The sequence below is a fragment of the Hippopotamus amphibius genome, chromosome 4 (assembly GCF_030028045.1).
Source record: "Hippopotamus amphibius kiboko isolate mHipAmp2 chromosome 4, mHipAmp2.hap2, whole genome shotgun sequence".
Lineage (NCBI taxonomy): Eukaryota > Metazoa > Chordata > Mammalia > Artiodactyla > Hippopotamidae > Hippopotamus > Hippopotamus amphibius.
In genome coordinates, this window is record NC_080189.1 from 78,181,365 (window position 1) to 78,201,224 (window position 19,860).

General features: G+C 66.3%; 1 protein-coding gene across 1 annotated transcript in view; it reads left to right on the forward strand.

Annotated features, from left to right (window-relative positions):
- CAMK2B (calcium/calmodulin dependent protein kinase II beta) overlaps positions 1-19,860 on the forward strand; it is a 93,754-nt gene that overhangs the window by 65,853 nt on the left and 8,041 nt on the right. Inside the window, exons 6-18 of the mRNA XM_057731637.1 lie at positions 2,097-2,169; positions 5,036-5,138; positions 5,227-5,310; positions 6,049-6,143; positions 6,311-6,433; positions 6,902-6,985; positions 7,748-7,790; positions 8,721-8,795; positions 13,780-13,817; positions 13,974-14,045; positions 15,515-15,559; positions 17,128-17,176; positions 19,045-19,125. Of these exons, the coding sequence (XP_057587620.1) occupies positions 2,097-2,169; positions 5,036-5,138; positions 5,227-5,310; positions 6,049-6,143; positions 6,311-6,433; positions 6,902-6,985; positions 7,748-7,790; positions 8,721-8,795; positions 13,780-13,817; positions 13,974-14,045; positions 15,515-15,559; positions 17,128-17,176; positions 19,045-19,125 (965 nt within the window). The remainder of the gene's footprint in view (positions 1-2,096; positions 2,170-5,035; positions 5,139-5,226; positions 5,311-6,048; positions 6,144-6,310; positions 6,434-6,901; positions 6,986-7,747; positions 7,791-8,720; positions 8,796-13,779; positions 13,818-13,973; positions 14,046-15,514; positions 15,560-17,127; positions 17,177-19,044; positions 19,126-19,860) is intronic.

Consider the following 19,860-nt stretch of genomic DNA (forward strand, 5'->3'; position numbering starts at 1 on the left):
GACCCAAAGCTGAAGTCAGGGCTTGCAGGGGCCTCAGCAGGCCTGAGGTTGGAGCCAGATCATTCCAGGGCCTTTGGGGAGGGGCCAGTGGCCCAGGAGACGCCAGCCCATGGACTGTGAGGGCCGCTGGGGGAAGGAGTAGGGTTCCACACGGCCGGGACAGGCACCCGCTGGGGCGGAACCAGGGTCTGGCCGCCGCCGTGCAGGCCCCTGTGTGGGGCGCGGTGCTGCGGTGGGTGGTCCGGGGACTTGCGGCTGAGCCCCATGAGGATGCAGTGAGGACCCCAGCGTGCCTCCCTGGCGCTCTGGCTCGGCCAGCGAGCTGCAGGTTCCCGGGACGGGGAAAGCCAGCGTCCCCTGCCCCAGGCCCTGGCTCAGCGGCCTCAGCTACAAGTGCTGGGGGCTTCCGTTGGCCTCTGCTGGCACCCAGTGGCCTGTCCTGACCTCAGAAGAGCTTCGCAGACCCCACAGCTGAGCTCTGCCCACGAGAAGGAAGGCCCCTGGACGCGCTCACTGTGGTGGGTCAGCCCTGGGGGGGCCGTGGCTGAGCCCATGTGTGCAGTCACAGGAGGGCTGGTGGTGCCTGGATGTGGAGCTGGGGATGCAAGGATGGGGATGAAGACCACGAAGGATTGTTCCTGGCAGATGAGAGCATTATGGGAGGGGCAGGGGCAGGGAGGGAGGCCCTGGGAGCTGGTAGGGCAGGAGAGCGTAGGGCGTGGGGGTGTTGGGTTTCCAGCCCTTAGAGGCTTCAGAGGGGAGAGGCTGCTGGGAGACTGTCCCCCACAGGTTTGGGCCTGGCTCCTACGGACCCCTGTAAACCTCAGGAATCCATCCTCAGGATTCTGTGGTCTCAGTTTCTGCAGAGGGGGAGACTCAGGTTTCTATGCAGCGGGTGGTCTCAGTTGTGGCCAGAGCTCTTTGAGGAAGAGGACGGATCCCCCACCCCTTCTCTGAGTTTGCTGTTAGGAAAGCAAAGCCCTGCCTTCCAGGTGACCTTCAGTCACCCCACAGGATCCAGCCCTGGCAGGAGGGGTCCTGAGGGAATCTGCCTGTGCCTCCCTCGCCCCCACCCAGAGGGGCTGTGGTGGAGACCCCAGGGGGTGAGCTCCAGGCAGCCTGTGGCCCTCCTGTCTCCCTGGTAATGCTGCAGGGGTGCTGTGGGACCCCAAGGGGTCTGTGTCTGGCTTTGGGGGCAGCTGGCAACTTTCCAGCCCCCTGGGGCCACCTGAGGGAGGCAGACTCAGGCCACAGGGCTGGGAGCACCTAGGTCCGCTGTTCAGGGCTGTTGCTGAAGCACAGGTGCTGGAGGCCCCTGAGGAGAGCCTGGACCTCTCTCTCCAGCCAGTAATACCCTGGAAGGCTCGGGACTTCTCCCTGACCTGGAAGAAAACCCCTGGCTTGGGGCCCTGGGAAGTGCTGTCTCTCCCAACCCCAGAGTACTTCCGGGATCCCAGCGCTGCCATGGAGCTGAGCTGTCTAGACGGCAGCCTGCAGCCAGTGTGGATGTTCAAGTTTATGCAGATGAAATGTCCCCTGCTCTAGCACATGAGTGGCTGGTAGCTGCAGCATTAGCGCTGACCCAGAACAGAGGGGGGGAACTGGTGGCCAGGGTGTCACCCCCACACTGCAGCTGTGCCTTTGCCCCTTGCCCTTTCACCTCTGCCCTTTCCTTCCCTGGGTCCCGCCATCTCCAGCCTTCAGGGTGTGGGCTCAGCCTGGGCCTCCCTGCCTGATGGCGCTCAGCTCAGGGCCAGGCTTGGCCAGCATGAACCTGGGGAGGAGTGCCCTGGGGCCTGGCATGTCTCCTCTGAGCAGCACTTCCATGGGCCTGGCCAGAGGGGCAGGCAGGGTGGGGGGCGCGCAGGGGGCCTGGCCGTGCCTGGTGCCGACCTTCAGGGGTGAGGAAGGCGCCCCAGAGGCCCCCTCCTGGCAGCGTCTCCTCTCCCACATGGCAGGCAGCACCTTGATTCCCTGCTTCCCCGCGGCCCGCCTGCCAGGCTGGGGACCCCACCCCAGTGCCACACAGCACCCTGCTCTGCACCCCCGCCCACTCCCTGGGGCACCCGCACTAATGCGCCTGCTGTTTGCCGCAGTCACTGCATCCAGCAGATCCTGGAGGCGGTTCTCCATTGCCACCAAATGGGGGTCGTCCACAGGGACCTCAAGGTGAGTCCCCCGCCCCTCCCTGTGCCAGGTGTCTGTTGTCCGTAACCGCATGTTGTGTCTGAGAGGAGGCGCTGGGGCGGGGCGGCGCAAGCGCCAGGAGACACTGTGCATGTGTGGGCGCGTGTGCAGGTACGTGCGTGTGAGAGTGTGTGTGAGCACGTGTGTGCGCATGTGCACCTGTGTGGGCACGTGGGTGTGCACTCACGTGCACGTGTGTGTGGAGCACTGTGTGCACGTGTGCACGTATGCATGTCCGTTCCTGCGTGTGCGTGCATGTGAGAGTGTGCGCGCGCGCGTGCATGCATGTGTCTGCACATGTCTCTCCCAGCGCCTCCGGGCTCCAGGGCTGAGGGGAGACAGTTGTCAAAAATCAGCCTATTGGCACAGAGCCACTCGGGGACGTGCTTTCCGGGCTCCGGTTGAGATTCGGACCTGGCAGGTGGGACACAGGTGATGTGTGTGCAGGTGGGGCTGATGCCTGGGGGGCTGGGGGTGAGGGGCCGGCCTCGATAGTCTCTGCGCACTTCCAGGCCTTTCTCCTAGGCTCTGTGGTCCTTGGCTCACCTCTGGGCAAAGTGGCCATAGAGCATTTGACACAAGGTTTGTCACCCACAGGGCTCAGTGCGGTGAGGGGGCCTCAGGAGGAGCTGCAGCCCGCCCTCCTCCCTTCCTCTCCCTCCCGCCTCCCTCTCCCTCCTCTTCTCTCCCCTCCGCCCTGCTCCTCCTCTCGGTTGCTCCTCCTTTCTTTGATATTAGCTTTATCCGGGTCTTGGTTTGGGTCCGTTTCTTCTCTTGTGGTGGTGGGGGGGACCCCCGGGGCCCGTCATCCCTGCTGAGAGACCTGCTGGTGGCATTTGAGATCAACCTTCCAAAGGGTGCTTGGGCTGAACGAGGCCATGCCCTTCCTTGGGCTGCTGCGGGCGGGGGCGGGGTGTACGCTGATCTCTGTGGGGCTGCTCTTGGGATGATGTCCCGCCAGAAGCAGGCCCAGGACTCTCTCCTGTGCCTCTTGTGTGTTCCCACTCCCTCTCTGCATGTGCTGTGTGGTCCCCGTCCTCTCACGTGCCCGCCCAGGTCTGCCTCGTCTGCCTGTCCTGTGGGGTCCCCTCTGTGGCTGCGTCTTGTCTGAATCAGCCTCACTCAGGGGCCTCTGGGAGGAGGGGCCCCAGGGGAGTGGGCGCACATCTCCCCTTGGTCCTGGACCCCGTGATGGCATAACGCACCTTGAGGCCAAAGCACAGAAATGGAGACGGAGCCCGGGTGTGACCTGGGGGCAAGCAGAATCCTTGCTGAGAAGAAGAGAAAGGGGGGAGAAAGGGGACAGGACACGTTGGCCTCCCACCTCCTGCCAGGTGTGGGGGGAGCAGACTGTCCCTCCTCCTCTAGAGGGGCCCCCCGTCGTCTCGACCGAGACAGCCCCCAGAAGCAGTGCTGTGCCGGGTCTCCCCTCAGCCCGGGTGGGGAGGCTGCAGAGGGCAGAGGGCGTTGGCGCCATCTCAGGGGCTGCGAGGGGGCCGGGGTGGAGCCGGGGGCGGGGGCATCCCTGCGCGGCCCAGCTGGGTCCCCCCTTCTCCCCCCGGGGGGCTCCCCAGCCTTCTTGCCCAGCTCTTCCGGGGGCCACGTTCACGTAGCTCCTCCTCCCCACAGAAGAGTGCTGGTTTGTTTCCTCGGGGGGTGGGGGGGTGTCTGACCTGCAGAAGGGGACCAGCTGCAGTCCCTGACCCCTATTCTTTCAGACTTCTTTGTAAAATTTTTTTTTAAAAATTGAAGTGTAGTTGATTTACCATGTTTATTTCAGACGTCTCGATGTGGGGTGCAGGGGGAGATTGGGGTCCCCCTGCCCCACTCACATGTGCAACATCAAGATGTTCAGGGGCTTCCAGGCCATGCCGGGCAGACAGGGTTGAGTGTCCCCAGAAGGCGTCACGTGCAGTGACAGCACCTTGTCTGGCCTGCTGTGTGGGACCAGAGAAGCTCTGGTTTCTGCTGCGTGGGGCTGACATGCCTCATCTGCTCCTAACACCTCAGGTGTACCAGTAGTATTCTCTCTGTTCAGTTGGTGGTGTTTGCCTTTCTTGGTGGTACTGAGGTGGCAGGGTGGTCTCAGGTGGGCCTGGCAAGGGGGCCGAGGGCCTGGAGAGCCCCCTAGCAGTTGGGCAGGTATGAGGAAGTCCAGTGGCTTTGAGCTCTGAGCGCTGACCACTGGGAGGTGGTGAGGCCGGTGGGACAGGCCGGGATGGGAGGGTCCCAGTGTATAGGACACAGTGGACAGGGACCCCCTTGGGCCTTCAGGGCCAAATGTCCCCAGTCAGGGGCAGTGGTCAATGCAGGCCCCCTCCGTGCAGCCCCAGGGCTGGTGGGACTTGGCGGACAGATGTCTTGCACTAGCTGGGCTGAGGGGGCCCTTGGTGGTTCTTCCCTGCCCTTCGAGGGTCACCGTCCGGCAGAAAGTGCCTGAGCCCTCCAGCAGGCAGTCCGACCGTGTCTCTGTGCCGCCGGCCACGGGGAGGGGAGGGAAGCCCCTGTGCCGGGGCCCTGCACCGCCTGCCAGGGCCTGTAGGGTGTGCTCAGTTTTGGTCCCAGAGTCCGAGTTCACAAGCTCGAGCTTTGAGAGCAGCTTCCCTCGACTCTAGCGTTCCTGTCCCTGTCCCTGGGGCGTGGGGGCCTGGGACAGACTGTGGGGTACAGGCCCGGGGGCCCTGGGCTCTGGGGTACACCCAAGCCAAGGGTGTCAGCTGTGCCGGGGGGAACACCCACATGGTGGGGGGTCAGACCTGTGTGCCCCTGTCTGCAAACCACTGTTTTGTCCCCCTCCCACCCCTGGGTTGTAAACCACATGCCCTCGGGCTGGTCGCCTTCCCCGCAGCCTGAGAACCTGCTCCTGGCCAGCAAGTGCAAAGGGGCCGCCGTGAAGCTGGCAGACTTTGGCCTGGCCATCGAGGTGCAGGGGGACCAGCAGGCGTGGTTTGGTGAGTACGTGGCCGGCCAGCCGGGGGGCGGGGTGGGGGTGTCAGCTGCCCCCGTGGCCCCTCTCACCACCCCTTCCCCTCCTGCTAGGATTCGCTGGCACACCAGGCTACCTGTCCCCAGAGGTCCTGCGCAAAGAGGCATATGGCAAGCCAGTGGACATCTGGGCGTGCGGTGAGGCTGGTGTGCGGGGCCGGGTGGGGCCGCGGGGCCGCAGAAGGGAGCCGCACCCGCACGCGCTGCGCCAGGCCCTCCCCTGGGCTGCCCCGTGGGACGCCCCCAGCTAGGAGCATCCTCCCCACCCAGACCAGAGTCGCTAATGGGACCCTGGCTGTGGCTGAGAAGCCCGCCACCCAGGGCCTGCCCTGCGCTCAGCAGAGCGGTCCAGGGAAGGAGCAGCAGGTGCCCAGAGGGCGGATGGATGCTGGAGGGTTGGGGGCTGTGCAGACCCCCCGGCAGGGCTGCCTCCTGGGCGGGGGTCTCCCGCAGAGCCAGTCCAGCAGCGGAGGGGCTGGCCTCGGGCCTCCCCGGTGAAGCAGGGTGAGGGCGGGGTAGGGGAGCTGTTTATGCAGTTCTGCCGACACGAGGGTCTGCAGACAGCGACCCTCGCTGGCACTGGCTGTGGGGGTGGTGAGGAGTGGGGTGCCTGAGGGCCCCAGCGTCCTCACGGGGTTTGTGGCTTTGGGAGGACCCCCCACCCCAGCGGACACGGAGAAACTGGCAAGGGTCCTGTAGCTGTTAAGCGCCAGAACCGGGCATCTGACCCACCCTCCAGGGGTCACACACCCGGCACCGTGTGGCCGCGTCCCACGGGTGTGTGGCGGTGCTTGTGGGCCCCGTGGGCTGGGGCTGGGCTGCCGGGCAGGCCGTGGGGGCGGCCGCGTGAGGCCCCGCGCTCTCGGCTCTCCCCAGGGGTGATCCTGTACATCCTGCTCGTGGGCTACCCGCCCTTCTGGGACGAGGACCAGCACAAGCTGTACCAGCAGATCAAGGCCGGGGCCTACGACGTGAGTGCTGGGACCCCGGCCGCCTCGAGCCCTGCCCATCTGGGGGAGGCAGGCGGGCAGAGGCAGGGAGTGGGTGACGCCACCCGTTTCCAGCTGAGGCCCCTCAGAGACGTCCGTCTCCTGCCGGTGGGGCGTCAGGCTCCCTTAGGTGTGGTTTTCCTTCCTAGTTCCCATCCCCCGAGTGGGACACAGTCACTCCCGAAGCCAAAAACCTCATCAACCAGATGCTGACCATCAACCCTGCCAAGCGCATCACAGCGCACGAGGCGCTGAAGCACCCGTGGGTCTGCGTAAGTCGCCCCAGCCTCGGACCGCCCCGCGCGTTGACCCTGGGGCGCTCTCCTCACACCCGGTGGGTCCCCCGGTCTCCCGGGGGCTGCGTGGCCTGTGGCTGGGGACACATGGGTGGGTTTAAAAGCCTCAGCCCCTGGGAGGACGGGGGCTTCACGGGACGACGAGGCCCGGTCCGGCTGTGAGGGGATGGCGCGGCGAGGCGGAGGAGGACCGGTGGTGGTGGGGACAGGTCGGGGGTGCGTGGGCCGTAAGGGGTGGTGGGCCGGGGGTTAGGCAGGCGGTGGGGACAGGCGGCCTCTGGTCGCAGTGGGTGGCTGGTAGCTCTCGGCACGAGGGCCCCGGGGCTGCAGCTGCCCCGAGCCTTTCCCTGACCCCCCTCTTTTGAGCCCCCCTGGAGGACAAAGCGGATGCCCCTCGGGGCTCCTTCCGGTGTGTGACCTCCTCCCCCGTGCCCCTCCCCACAGCAACGCTCCACCGTGGCCTCCATGATGCACAGGCAGGAGACCGTGGAGTGCCTGAAAAAGTTCAACGCCCGGAGGAAGCTCAAGGTGAGACGCCGCCCCCAGTGTGCAGCCCGGGTGCCCCGCCAGGCACACGCGCTCCCCTCCCAGAGGGGCCGAGGGCCCCACCCTGACAGCGGCTGGAGGGGCTCCGGCCGGCCTGGCAGGGGGCCCGGCCACCTAGGACAGACGGCCCCTTGGCGCTGTCCCAGACCAGACGTGTCAGGTGGACTCAGTGCCCCCATGGCAGTGACGCCTGCGGTGCCCAGGCGTGGGGCTGGCCCGCGGGGACTCCCTCCGTGAGGGGAAGGCGCCCTCTGGTCCGTCGTGCTCTCTGCGTGGGCGCGCGTTGAGGAGCGTCCGACGCGGGGCAGGCTTGGTCTGGAAAGCAGCCAAGCTCGGCTGCTCCGGGGGGCCAGGGGAGGGCGGGAGGGAGGGCGCCCTGGGCAGGGAGGTGGTTGGGCCCCAGGCCCGGCCTCCCCGCGGGCTGCTCTGTGCTGAGGACGCGTGTCCAGGCCTGGCCGGGTCCCCCGGCTGCGTGCACGTGCCTGTGAGGGAGAGGAAGGGCCGTGGGCAGAGGCAGACCCCCGGCAGAGCTGTGGTGCCCGGTGCCCCCGGGGGTCTTGACGCCTGTAGAAGCTCAGTGGGCGGCCGAGGGCCCGGGATGTGCCGCTGTTGTAATTCCGCACTTCGGTGGCTTGTCTGGGTGTCTCTGGTGAGTGTGCAGAGCTCTCGCTTCCCTGCGAGGCTGTGACCCGAGGTCCGGGTGGGGGGGTCTCCACCTGGCCTCAGCTGTGTGTCTCTCCCCAGGGCGCAATCCTCACCACCATGCTAGCCACGCGGAACTTCTCAGGTGAGAACAGCCCTCTCCAGGAGGAGCAGGCCTGCGGCGGGAAGGCTGGGGAATGACCCATCACCAGCTGCCTGCCCTGTCCTCACCCCACGGTCCCCTCCTCTGCGGCTGGCCCGGCCTGGCCTCCCTCCCTCTGAGACCCTTGGGCCGCAGGGGAGGCCTGGGCTCCGGCCGGGCCCCCTGAGGGCACATCCCTGCCTGTTGGGTCTGTGTCTGAGCTGCCCGCTGGCCGGGCCACAGCTCCGTGTGTCTGTCCAGGCGTTGGTCAGCACCTCTGTGGCCTCGTTGTTGTCCTGAATCCTCGCGCACCCGTTCTGTGTTGGGCTGGGTTGGCGGGGAGGCGAGAGGCGGCTCCGGACACGCTGGCTGGCGGCCGCCTGCCTGGGGAATCAGGGGTGGGCCGGGCTGGGGGGTGTGCGGCCGCTCTGGGGGTCTGTCAGTGACCCCAGGGCCACGGGCCTGGGCAGGCCCAGCGTGGACAGCGTCACCAGAGCGGGGCCGCCGCCCCCTCGCTCTCCTGTGGCCTGTGTGTGGCCCGCGATGCTGGTGCGGGAGCGTCTGTGGTCCGTCCTCGTTGTCCGTTTGCATCAGCACCCGCCCATCCTGTTACTCTTGCTGTGCTGCTGTGCTGCCGGGCCGGGGGGCATGCTGTCACACCCATACTAACAGGACGCGTCCTGTCCGCACGCCCGGCCGGGCGCCCGGAAGACCCCACTGGGGCTTTCCAAGGAGAAAGGAGGCAAATGCTTTTCCAATGTCAACCGGTCTCCATCTTGTTTCCACGCTCCTGTGAAAGGGATTCTGGAACCATCCGTCACCTAAACTTTGACTCTAATCTTCTTCTGCTTCCTTTGTCTCTTCTCTTCCCTCACCTCGCCCACCCCTCGTCTGTGTCCGCCCCTCCCCTCGTCTCTAACCCGGTGCTAACAGTGGGCAGACAGACCACCGCTCCGGCCACAATGTCCACCGCGGCCTCCGGCACCACCATGGGGCTGGTGGAACAAGGTAGATGTCCCGCCTGTCGGCATGCAGCTCCCCTCGCTGCACGCGGCCGCCAGCTGGGCCTCGAGAGCCACCCCAGAGGCCCCGGGAGCCCCCGCTCCCGCCGGGGACACGCCCGCAGAGCCCACCCCGTGGGCAGAGAGGCAAGCCCCGCTGTCCCGGCGGCCTCAGCCCCCACCTGTTTCAGGAGGGGCCAGGCTAGGTGACCCCTGAACCTTGCTGCCCTCCATGCATTTGACTGAATTGCCCAGGCCTGGTTCCTGAGCCTGGGGGTCAGGAGACCCCTTTGGTCAGAGCCCTTTGCTCTTTGAGGCTCACTCCCCACTTATCCATCATGACCCCTGTTCAGAATGACCTTGACCCCACCCACAGGAGGCCTTGGGGCTGCTGCTGGGGGTTTGAATCCCGAATAGGGGCCCTGGGGAGAAGGGCGCGGGCAGAGACCCTGCCCTAAGAGAGCTCACTTGCCACCCGCTCACCCCTGACCTGGCCCGCACATGCCCGCCACCAGGGGCCTGCACTGCGCTCCCGGCCACTTGCACGGAGCTGGTGGTCTGTGCTGAGTCCCAAACACACGTGTCTGCCCCGTGAGCCCCAAGACGGGGCGCTCGGCTGCCCAGAGAATGACTTTGAAGGCCTCTTCTTGGTTCCTTCTACAAGGCCTCATCCACCTCGTCCTCAGCCCATGAGGGGAGAGGCTGATTCTGCCGAGCCCGCTGCCCCAGTCTGTGAGGGGCAGGCCTCCCAGGAGGCCCAGGCCGGCTCCTGCTCATCTGTGACCTTGGCCAGACCCTGTGAGGCTAGTGGACCCAAGACTTCCTAGAGGGCCCACGGGCCCCAGCCCGAGCCAAGGGTGGCACACGTTTAGGGCGGGCAGAGCCAGCTGCAGCTGAGGGCTCACCCAGATGCTCCCAGACAGAGCTGCACAGCCTAGAAGAAGCCCTGCATTTCCCGCCAGTGCCTGGAGTCTTGGCTGGGACAGGGCAGACGCCCAGCACCTCCCAGGCTCGGGCCCTTGCTTTACTGCACGTCCAGCCCCAGCTCCTACCCCATGACCCTGCAGGGTGTGCAGGCCCCCCTGCCCACCCAGAGGACCCCAGCCGCTGCCTTCCGGGGCGCTCAGGAGGGCCTGTGCTCCCGCCGTGACTCCAGTGGACAGGTCCAGCAGGCGGGCCTCCGGGGGTCGTCCTGAGTCAGCTTCATTTTCTGGCCCTTTCTGGAGCACCCGAGGGGAGGAAGGGGCAGAGGGGCAGGGAAAGGTGAGACTAGGGGCTCCTGGTGACGCCGGGGGGCGGCGAGCGAGGCAGGCGCCTCTGAGCCGCTCTCTGTCCGGGGCTCCCGCCTGCAATGCCCGCTGCCTGCAAGTGGATGTGGGGCGTCCGTGCATGAGGCCGCAAGCATGTGCGGCTCCGCCCTGGGCACCCAGGGCCGCTCTGTCCCGGGGGTGGTCCTTGCATGTGGACGGAGCCCAGCATGGCTGTCCGTGAGTGACGAGCTAGGGGCTGACGGGCCCTGTGGGCGGAGACCCCACCTCCCTTAGGTCAGCCACCTCAGCCAGTGTGTTGCACTCAGCAGACACCGCAGGCGGCGGGACTCAGTCCCAAGGCCATCGCTTCTCTGTGGACAATGGCCTCTGAGGTGACATAGCACCCTAGGCCAGCGGAAGACCGGGTGTCAGTGTCTTTGTAGATCTCTTGCAGTTCATCAAAGCGTCCTGGTCGGTCCCACTTGGCCTTCACTGAGAGGAGACGCGGGCAAACTGCTGGGGCGGCAGTGATGGCCTGGCCCCGAGGACCCAGGGTGGGGGCGGCAGAGGGTCTCTGCTTGTCTCTGGGGTTCTGGGGCGCCTGGTTGGTCCACCTTGGCTCCTGCTGCGTAGTGATGAATTTGACTTGAGAAAATACAAAGGAAACTCTCGATGCCTCTGACCGCTAGTGCAGCTGAGAGTCAGCAGGATCCTGGAGTTAGTCTCAGACAGAGACGTGAATTTCCAGGAAACGCGGTGGCTGGGAGCTGTGCTTAGGAAGGGGGCGGCTATGTGTCCAGACATCCGGACACACAGGTGGTGGTTACAGGGGATTCCCAAGGAGGAGTGTTTGGGAATCGATTGAAAGGACAGGTGTTTGCTGCAGGACTTCCTGGAGCCTGGGCTGTGGTGGCTGTCTGAGTCCCTGGAAGGGTGGCTTGTTAGGGAGAGGAACTGGTACCATCCCGAGTAGCACAGTCTGGAATGTGGGTTCTGATAGAATCAGGGACTGAAGGGGACCCTCCTAAGACCCAGGACTGTCCCTGGGTCTCCATCTGCCTCCACCCAGGGTCTGACCTAGGGGCCCCCTTTTCTGCCCAAGGAGAAGACCAGGCAGAGCTGACACTGCCTCCACCAGGGTACTGGGCTGGCACCGGCGAACTTCTCACACTAGCCCTGGCTGGGAGCGCCACTGGCCAAAGCTGTGTGGCGCTGGGAGGTGACTCTCCCCAAAATGCCCACGTTAACTTGGGGGCTGGGGGTCAGCTTGCTTACCTGCTCAGCTCTCACGATGAGTGCCTTCAAGACGAGCTGAAGGCCGCTTGCTTCCAGCCGCGTCCAGCCAGCTGGTTGGCCAGCACAGACAGGGTCCCTGGGCTCTGTGACCACAGCATGACCCCCACTTCAGAGGCGGTGGGGCTCGCTGTGCGCTGCAGGTGGGGAAGGGAGCAGAGAGGCGAGGTCAGCGGGGAGGCGAGGGCCGCGCTGGTCAGGAGTGAGGCTGCTGGCTCCGGAGGCCCGGGAGTTCCCGTGTCTGCAGGGCTGGCCTGCTCCTCCGCGGTGAGTTACAGGGAGGCAGACGTAGCTGCCACCCGCGGAGGTTTTCACAGTCCCCGCAGTGGTAAGTGGGTTGTGGCCCTGAGTAGGCGGCATTTCTGGTCCCGGATGCCCACGGAGCAGGGCTGCCAGGGCATCAGGGTGTGGTCCTGAGTCTGGCCTCACCAGGTGAGGCCTCTTCTTTGGGATGATGAACCGGAGGATCAGGAAAGGGATGGCCTGTGGTCCCTTCAGTCGCTGGGATCCTCTGATGCTTCTCACGGGGTGAGGCCCGCCGGACAAGAGGGTTAGGCCAGGAGTGAGGCTTCTCGTGAAACTTTGCCCCGTGGATCTGGGAGGGAAGCTTGAGGGAATTGACGGGTCCGCTGGGGAGGAAGGCTGGGAACTGAAGCTGCGCCCAATGTAGCAGGTCTCTGACGGCCGCTCAGGGCCCTCTGGCTGGGGGCAGCCACCTGTGTCCCCAGGTGACGATGGCACCTAGACAAGGAAAGGCCATCAGCAGGCAGTGGCCCGGCGGCCTGGGACCAGCCTGGTCCCTGCACGGGGGACCTTGACCCGTGGTTCTCAAACAGAAGCAGCGTCAGGACCCCCAGAACCGGTGGAGAGTTACCCTGGTGCTGAGCCCAGGCCCCACGCCCGAGTTTCTGCCTTGGGAGGTGGGCGGCGGGCCCCGGCCACGCGATGCTGATGTTGCCAGCCGGGGGGGACCCCATTTGAGAATCGCTGCATCTTCCTGGGTCTGAGTGCCTGTCTTTCTGATGTGCCGGCCTGAGTCAACGGCCTTCAGGGATGTTCCCAGCGGAAAAGGTCCCCGCGCGGGCCTCCTGGGGGCCACCCTCGTCCCTCTGAGCAGACAACCCCCACTTCAGGGCTGGTCAGCCAGAGCATTTGGAGCCAGCGGCAGGGGCTGTGCCACCTTCCTTCCGGGGCAAGGGACCCCGGCCTCCGGCGTCTGAACCCCGGGCTGCTTCTCTAACCCGCACCGGCCGTCCTGGGGCACCGCTTGGCGTGAGCGTGGGCAGGGCGGGCGAGGCCGGAGCCGCTGAGTCCCGGGCTGCAGACTTGCACTCGCTGCCTGAACCTCCACAAATCTTGTTTTCTCTCTCTCTTCCTTCCTTCCTCACTCCTTCTCCTCCCCTCCTCACCTTTCCTTTTCCGTAAGGTAAGCTGACTTCCTTTTTTTTTTTCTTTTTTTACCAGTTCTGTAATTACAACTAACCGCTGTGGAGGGTGCAGGCGCTGGGGTGCGAAGGGCCTGTGGGATGTGGCAGGTCAGGGCCTCCCAGGCTGGCGCGTGGAGCGGCAGAGGCAGACCGGGCTGCCTTGACCGCCTCCCCTGCGCGGGTGGGTGGGGGCCGTGGGGAAGGTTGGGGTGGAGCCTGCCGTCTGCTGGGCCTGGGCGTCTGAGAGGTGCCCTTGGACCCTCCTCTGGGTGTGTCCTCCTGCTGACCAAACTCAGAGCTCAGGGTCCTTGGTGTGTGGGCACAGAGGCCCGAGTTGGCCCGGTCAGTGCTGCCAGAGCAAGGCCAAGAAGTGGCCCCGAGGCCAGGGCCGCTGGGGTGGGTGAGAGGGCGCGTGAGGCCGCCCCTTGGGTGCTCTGAGCCGAGGCACAGCCGGGGGCCTGGCCGTGGAGCAGAGCTCTGAGTCCTGTCTGCTGAGGGAGGGGCCAGGGGGCTGAGAGCAGGCAGGCACCTGGGGTTGGGACAAGCGCCTCCCTGTGTGGGTGGCCAGCTGTAGCCCAGCCACCCCTGCCTGAGACCATGGAGAATCCCTGGGGGGGTGCCTACCACCCCAACCTGCTGCCCTGCCCTGTGTTGCTCTCTCGGGGGAGGGGCAGTTCCCTGCCTTCCTTTTAGGGGAGCCCACGTGCTGCCCGCCCAGAAGCTGCTGGTCCGAGGTGGGAGGAGAAAACTTGGTGTCCTCCAAGGTCATGGGGGATGGCAGGGGGAAAGCCCTGTCCTGGGGACGAGGGTCCTCAGGCAGCCCTGGCACTGGGCACAGACCCGCTCTGTCCCCAGCTGGGCACAGAAGCCACCCCTGCTTTGGGACCTTGGGTCGCCCTCATGCTCAATCTTGGGGACCTGGGCTCCTTGCAGGCCCCCGAAGCTGCCTGACGCTGAGGGGCTGGGCTGCAGTGGGACCCAGGCCCCTCACTCATCATGTCTGTTTCCTCCAATGCAGCAGCCAAGAGTTTACTCAACAAGAAAGCAGACGGAGTCAAGGTGAGCGGCTGGCTCAGCCCCGGGGGGTCTGGGCCCCCCGCCTCGCGCCTGCAGCTTTGCCCGATCCCCAAAGCTCCCTCTGGGCCTCCTCCCCTCCCAAGCAAGGGGTGTGAGCCCTCATCCTCTCCCTAATGGCTTCTCTTCCTCTCTCTGCAGCCCCAGACAAATAGCACGAAAAACAGTGCAGCTGCCACCAGCCCCAAGGGGACGCTTCCGCCAGCCGCCCTGGTACTGAACCCCTCAGCCCCCCACCTCCCGGCCCTCCCATACCCCGGCTGCGTGGTGGCCGCCTGTCAGGAGGCCTGACTCCCAGCCTGTCTCTGACGGACGACCCTTGGCCCTTCCAGCCCCACCGCCGCTCGGGTGTGGGGGTGAGGGCTCACCCCGGTCCAGGCTGCGGCGCGGAGCCCCTCTGGCTGCAGCGGACAGGCCCCTGCTGACTTGTGGGTCAGCAGTGAGAGTCTCTCAGGGCGCCGGCGAGGCTGAGACCCAGGGCCCAGGGCGCCCACCTTGCTGGGCTCCTCTGCTCTCAGGAGGCTGACCCAGGGCTGGCGAGGGGCTGGCTCTGCAGGGGGCGTGGCCCAGGGGCGGGGGGTGGGGACAGGCTGGGCAGTGGGGACTCCCGCTGCCAGCCCCGCTCCTGGGTGCCACAGGGGTGCGTGAGAGGTGGGGGCTTTGGTTTCTCCCCGGGAAGAGTGGATGGGCCTGGCCTTAGCTTCAGAGCCACCCAGCGATCTGGGGGGAGACCGAGCCCGCTTGGCGGTTTCCCTGACGATGCCCAGCAGCGGCTGTGGGGTCTAGGGCAGCAGCAGCCCTGGTGTGTCCCGTCAGTCTCTGTCCCACAGGCCCCGAGGCAGGTGGGGGGAGATACACTTCTGTGGCTGTGCTGGCTTGTGGCCGCCCAGAGGGTTCAGGGCCTCCTGCTGGGGAGGGGTGGCTGGACGTGAGGTCAGAGGGACCCGCCAGCTCCAGCCCTCACCTGGAGGTCCTGTCCAGGGGACAGAGCTGGTGGTGCAGGGGTGTGGCCGGTGGGCACGGCCCTCCAGCCCAGGGTGCTGTGTGCCTGTGGTGTCTCGTGTAGAGCAGGCCATCCTAAGAGGTGGGGGTTTGCTGGTCCGCAGGTTCTGAGTTTGCCGAAAGCACACCTGGTGTCCCCAGGGGCCCCAGGCCCCGCTTCTGGGAGTGAGCCCCGGACCGCCCAGGGGGAGGCTGGGTTTGCCAAAAGGCCATCCAGCAAGTGGGAGGGTGGCCTTGACCCAGGAGTTGGGGGGCTCCCACACGCCAGCCTCGCAGCCAGCCCCATCTCGGCCCCGTCCATCCCATGTGCCACCCCTACCCCCATGACATCTTCAAACCTGTGCCCCACCCATGGCGAGGCAGAGGGTCCAGCTGCAAAGAGAGGGGGCAGAACACCCGAGGCAGGGTACCCAGTAGGCAACTTCTCACCACCGCCCTCGGCCCCACGCTCTCCACCGCCTTCCCACGGCAGGCGCCCACGAGGCCTGGGCAGATCTGCTCGCTCCATCCACATGGTCCCGGGTCCCTCTCCAGCTGCTGTGCTACCCGCTGGCCATCTGCCTCCATGCTGCTGCGCTGCCACCCGCTCCTCTCCTCTCCTAGGCTCCTGCCGGGAGGCCTCCGCTCTCCTGCTCTTCTCACTTCCCTCTTTCCTTCCTCTGTGCTTCCTTCTCCTGTAGGAGCCTCAAACCACCGTCATTCATAACCCAGTGGATGGGATCAAGGTACTGCGCGCTCCTCTCCACCCTCCCCCCAGCCCTGGGGAAGGTCTGGGATGTGGACCCCAGGGAAGCATTTGTGCCAAGACAGCTGTGCAGTGACCCCTCCCAAAGCAGGACAGAGCCCCCCAAGTCCACGCGCTGCTCTCTTGGGGAAAGGCCCCAGGGGCTGCGCTTGGAGGCACGGTTGTCCCAAGTCCACGGTGGACACAGGAGCCTGGGCTCCCTCATGTCCTGAGCAGAATCCACGTCTCAGACCCTCTCCATCCTGCCCTGGCAGTGGCCAGGCCCAGCCTCGCTGGGAGCCGCTGAAGGCAGGGCCCACTTCAGAGGCTCAGGGGGGCAGGAGGAGCCTGGGTGTCCTCCACGACGTGCAGCCAGGGCTGGGCGTTCCAGCGGGGAAGGGCGGCGTGGGCTGCCCCGTGCGCCCCCGAGGGTGGGGCGGGGAGGAGGGGAGCAGCACAGACCCCCTGACCTCCCCCGTTGCTCCTTACCTCTGCCCGCTGCGCCCGGGACTTCCCGCTGAGCTGACCCCTCCCCCTGCTCCCCCTCTCTGCTCTGACATCAGCTCCCATCGCACGGGCATCTTCACCCTGGGGCCAGGGCAGGGGCTGGCTCTCTGGGGTGGTGGGAGGGATGGGTGGGCGGCCACGCTGTGTTTTTAGGACCAGCACCACCCTACCCACACCCAGACTCCCACCTGGGCCTGGGATCCTCCGAGGGTCCCCACCCACCCCCGCCACAGGCCGGGACCAGGGGGCCGTGGGCCACTGCCTCTTGGCTGACTCCAGGCTCAAGGTGCTAGGAAGAGTCTAGGTGTCCCCCGTGACTCGGGGCCAGGGACGGGTGTTCCTAGGACCCTGTGTCTGGAGTGAGGGTTCTGGGGCTGTGGTGTGAGCCCTGATCCTATAATCTATAGACACCCCCACTTCTGGCACAGGGCCCAGAGAAGTGTATTCAGTGAGGGGTTGAGGGGAGCATCCCTTGGGGACCCTGTTAAGATGTTCCTCCTGAGGAGCGAGCAGGCCTTCTGGGAACTCGGTAACAGGTGGCTGGCACCTGGTTTTATATCTGAAGGGCAGGAAAGCCAGGGGTGAGGTAGGAGGTGCTGGGACCACCTCTCTGCCCGTAAGGCCCCCTGAGAGGTAAGGCCAGGCCTGCCTGGACAGTCCACGCTGGGGGAGGAGGTGTGAGTACTATTGCACTCTGCCTGGGCCGGGCCAGGGTTCCTGAGGACCTACTGGAAGCTTCCACCCTGTCTGCCAAAATGCACAGGCTGTGATTGCCTTTCCACTTCCCCAGGAGTCTTGGAATTTCAAAATGTAACCGTTTTTGTCTTTGGTTAAAGAGAGCCATCTGAGCCCACGGAGTCTCTCCACTGGCTGTGTCTTGCTGGGAGAAGGGGAAATTGGGGTCCTCAGCTGTTGGGCGTGTGGGTGGCCCAGCCTGGGGGTAGGTGGCCCCTGGGGCCGGTGTGAAGCTCCAGCGCTGCCTGGGGGTTTCTGGGGCTGGGGGCCAGGCCTCGTGGGGGCAGAGGCCCTGTCCTGACCCCCTGCCTCCCCATGTCTTCCCAGGAGTCATCCGACAGCACCCACACCACCATAGAGGACGAAGACACAAAAGGTAGCCCAGTTCTCCACCTGCGGGGCTGGCAGGCGGGCCGTTGGTGGGTGGGGAGCTGGGATGGAAAAAGGCCACGGCCTGCGACGCGGGCGTGTCCACCGGGGCTGACCCTGCTCAGGGCTGCAGTCCCGCCCAAGCCTGGGTACAGACCGGCGCCGGGCAGTCTCGGGCATAGCGTCCAAGCTGAGCCTGACGGGCCCCGGGTGCCCTGACCAGCGAGGCAGCCGCTGCCCTGGGTGGGCCAGTTCTCTGCACGGGCCCCCAGGGGGCTCTGGGGGCTGTGCACCTAGTTCCCATGGGGGAATAAGTTCCTGGTTGGATTTGCTGTTTCTTCTCTCAAAGGTCCTTGAACCTGTGCCTGCCCAGCTGGCAGTTGATACATGGAGAGGCAGCAAGGGGGGGCGGGGAGGCGGGTGATGGGAGGCTCTGCAGGGACGCGCACTCTGTCCCACACTCAGGGCTCCCAGGCCGAGCTGGGCCAGGCTCTGTCTGCGCTCCACGAGGGCCCCAGGGTGGCAGGTGCCGTGTGCTCACCCAGGCACCCCTCTTCCACCCTTGGCTTTCTCAGCTGCCCCCAGGGAGGGGATCTGGGCCCCGCTCCACCCAGGCCAGGCCGCCCACCCCCACGTGGGGGGCTCGCCCGACCCTCTTGGCCCCATGCTTGTGTAGATGAGTGCTGGGTGCCCTCGGGGCTGCCTCTGGGCCCGACAGCAGCCATTCTGCCAGTTCGGGGGATACAGTGACCCTGTCCTGAGCATCTTCCCTGCCCCAGAGTGGAAGTGAGCACAGGGCTTTGGCCTCTGGATGTAGGGAGAGTGGACGTTCATTTGGTTTCCCCAGACCGCAGCCCCCGAGTCGTCAGCAAGGAGCACGGAGGTCACCCAGGCCTCTCCCAGGCCCTGTCCCTATGGTTCTGCCCCTGCCCACTCCCCCCACCCCCCTGGGTGGGGGCCTGAGACGGCCCGAGCCTGCAGGGGTACAGGGGAGAGGGCCAGCCTGACCAGCCTCGTCCCAGCCCCTTGTCTGGCTGGGAGAGGGTGGGCAGATGCCCGAGGGGCCTTATGGGGCAGGGCAGGGGCAGGGACCGGGGGGTCTTTCGCCTCAGCTGTGTCATCCGTCAGAGGCGGAGAAGCCGGAGTGGGTCCAGGCCTGGCCTCCGCTGGCCCCAGGGGGCACTGCACACAACCCTCCCACCTGGAGGCCGGCCCTCGAAGGCCCTGTGTCCAGCCCTGCACGTGGTCCTGTGTCCGCCTCACGTGCCTGCTGTGATGGGCACTCAGGGTGACGGCACCCCAGGAGCCCTGGACCCCACCACGCGGTTCTCCAGTTTAGCCCCTCTCATCCTTCTCCCGCACGCCCCCTCCTCTCCTGTGTGTCCTCACCTGCCTGTGTTCACATCTCGTCTGTCCGCTCAGCCCCCAGGGTCCCTGACATCCTGAGCTCCGTGAGGAGGGGCTCAGGGACCCCAGAAGCCGAGGGCCCCCTGCCCTGCCCGTCTCCGGCTCCCATTAGCCCCCTGCCCACCCCATGTAAGTAGCTGGGCCCTGCTGCTGCGGGGGTCTCCTGGAAGGGCCTGCAGCTCCTCTGAGGGGATGCCTGAAAACCAAGGGCCAGCCTTGCTTGGGTACCAGCCTGCCCCCCTCACAGCCTCCCACTGAGGCTCCCCATTGCCTCTGCCCCTCAAGTCCTGCTCCATGTGGGCCTTCCCCACTGGCCTGGGGGCCACCTGGCCCACGGTCCTGCTCGGGTGTCAGGGCCGGGGCTCCTTGGTGCTGAGACAGGCCCCCGGGGCGGGAGAGCGGAGGCCCTGCTTCCCCTCTCCCAGCCTCGCCCCGCAGCCTCCTCACATCTGCCTCCTGTCCACCCAGCCCCCAGAATCTGTGACATCCTGAGCTCCGTGAGGAGGGGCTCGGGGACCCCAGAAGCCGAGGGCCCCCTGCCCACCCCATGTAAGTAGCGCCCCAGGCCTGCTGCCTGTGCTGCCAGCGGCTCCCGCGTCCCTCCATGCACGGCCTCAGCTGCTCCCAGGCCAGGCTGCCGAGGCCTGGCTCACTGTCCGGCCTGGCTGGGCATCGGGGCACACGCGCGAACTCCGCAAGGCGCTCCCCCGGCTCCCTCACCCCCACCTCCCACACTGCTCCCTGCACTGCTGTCCGGCCCAAGGCCTCTCCCCCAGAGGGTCTCCCAGGCCCGGGGCGGCCGTCAGGGCCCCTCTGAGGCCACCCACCCACATTCCCTGCCCCGTGGGCTGTGTGCCGTGACTTCGCCAGCCACGCTGACTTTGTGTGGTCCCCACACCGGGCGCCCAGCCAGGGCCCAGGGAGCCCAGGCACAAGGAGCTACCACAGAAATCCGGGGCCTGGCCCCCCTGCAGAACTGGGCCCTCCACAGAGGGGCCGGACCTTCTGTGCATCCTTCTCTCACTCCTCGCTTCCTCACCTGGCCGGCCCTGACCCAGGGCCTGTCCCCCGCTCGACCACTTCCTCTGTCCCCTCCTGGGCCAGGCTGCCCTTCCCTGGAGGGCAGCCTCCGCCCGAAGCAGCTTTCCACAACCCCCACCTGGTCAGACAGGTGCACCTGCCTGAACATTCCTGAAGCTTCTCCTTGTCCCCCACGCCCCTCTCTGTCACACTCCACCCCCCACGTCCCTTCTCCATCCCTCTCTGTCCCCCTCCGTCCCCCAT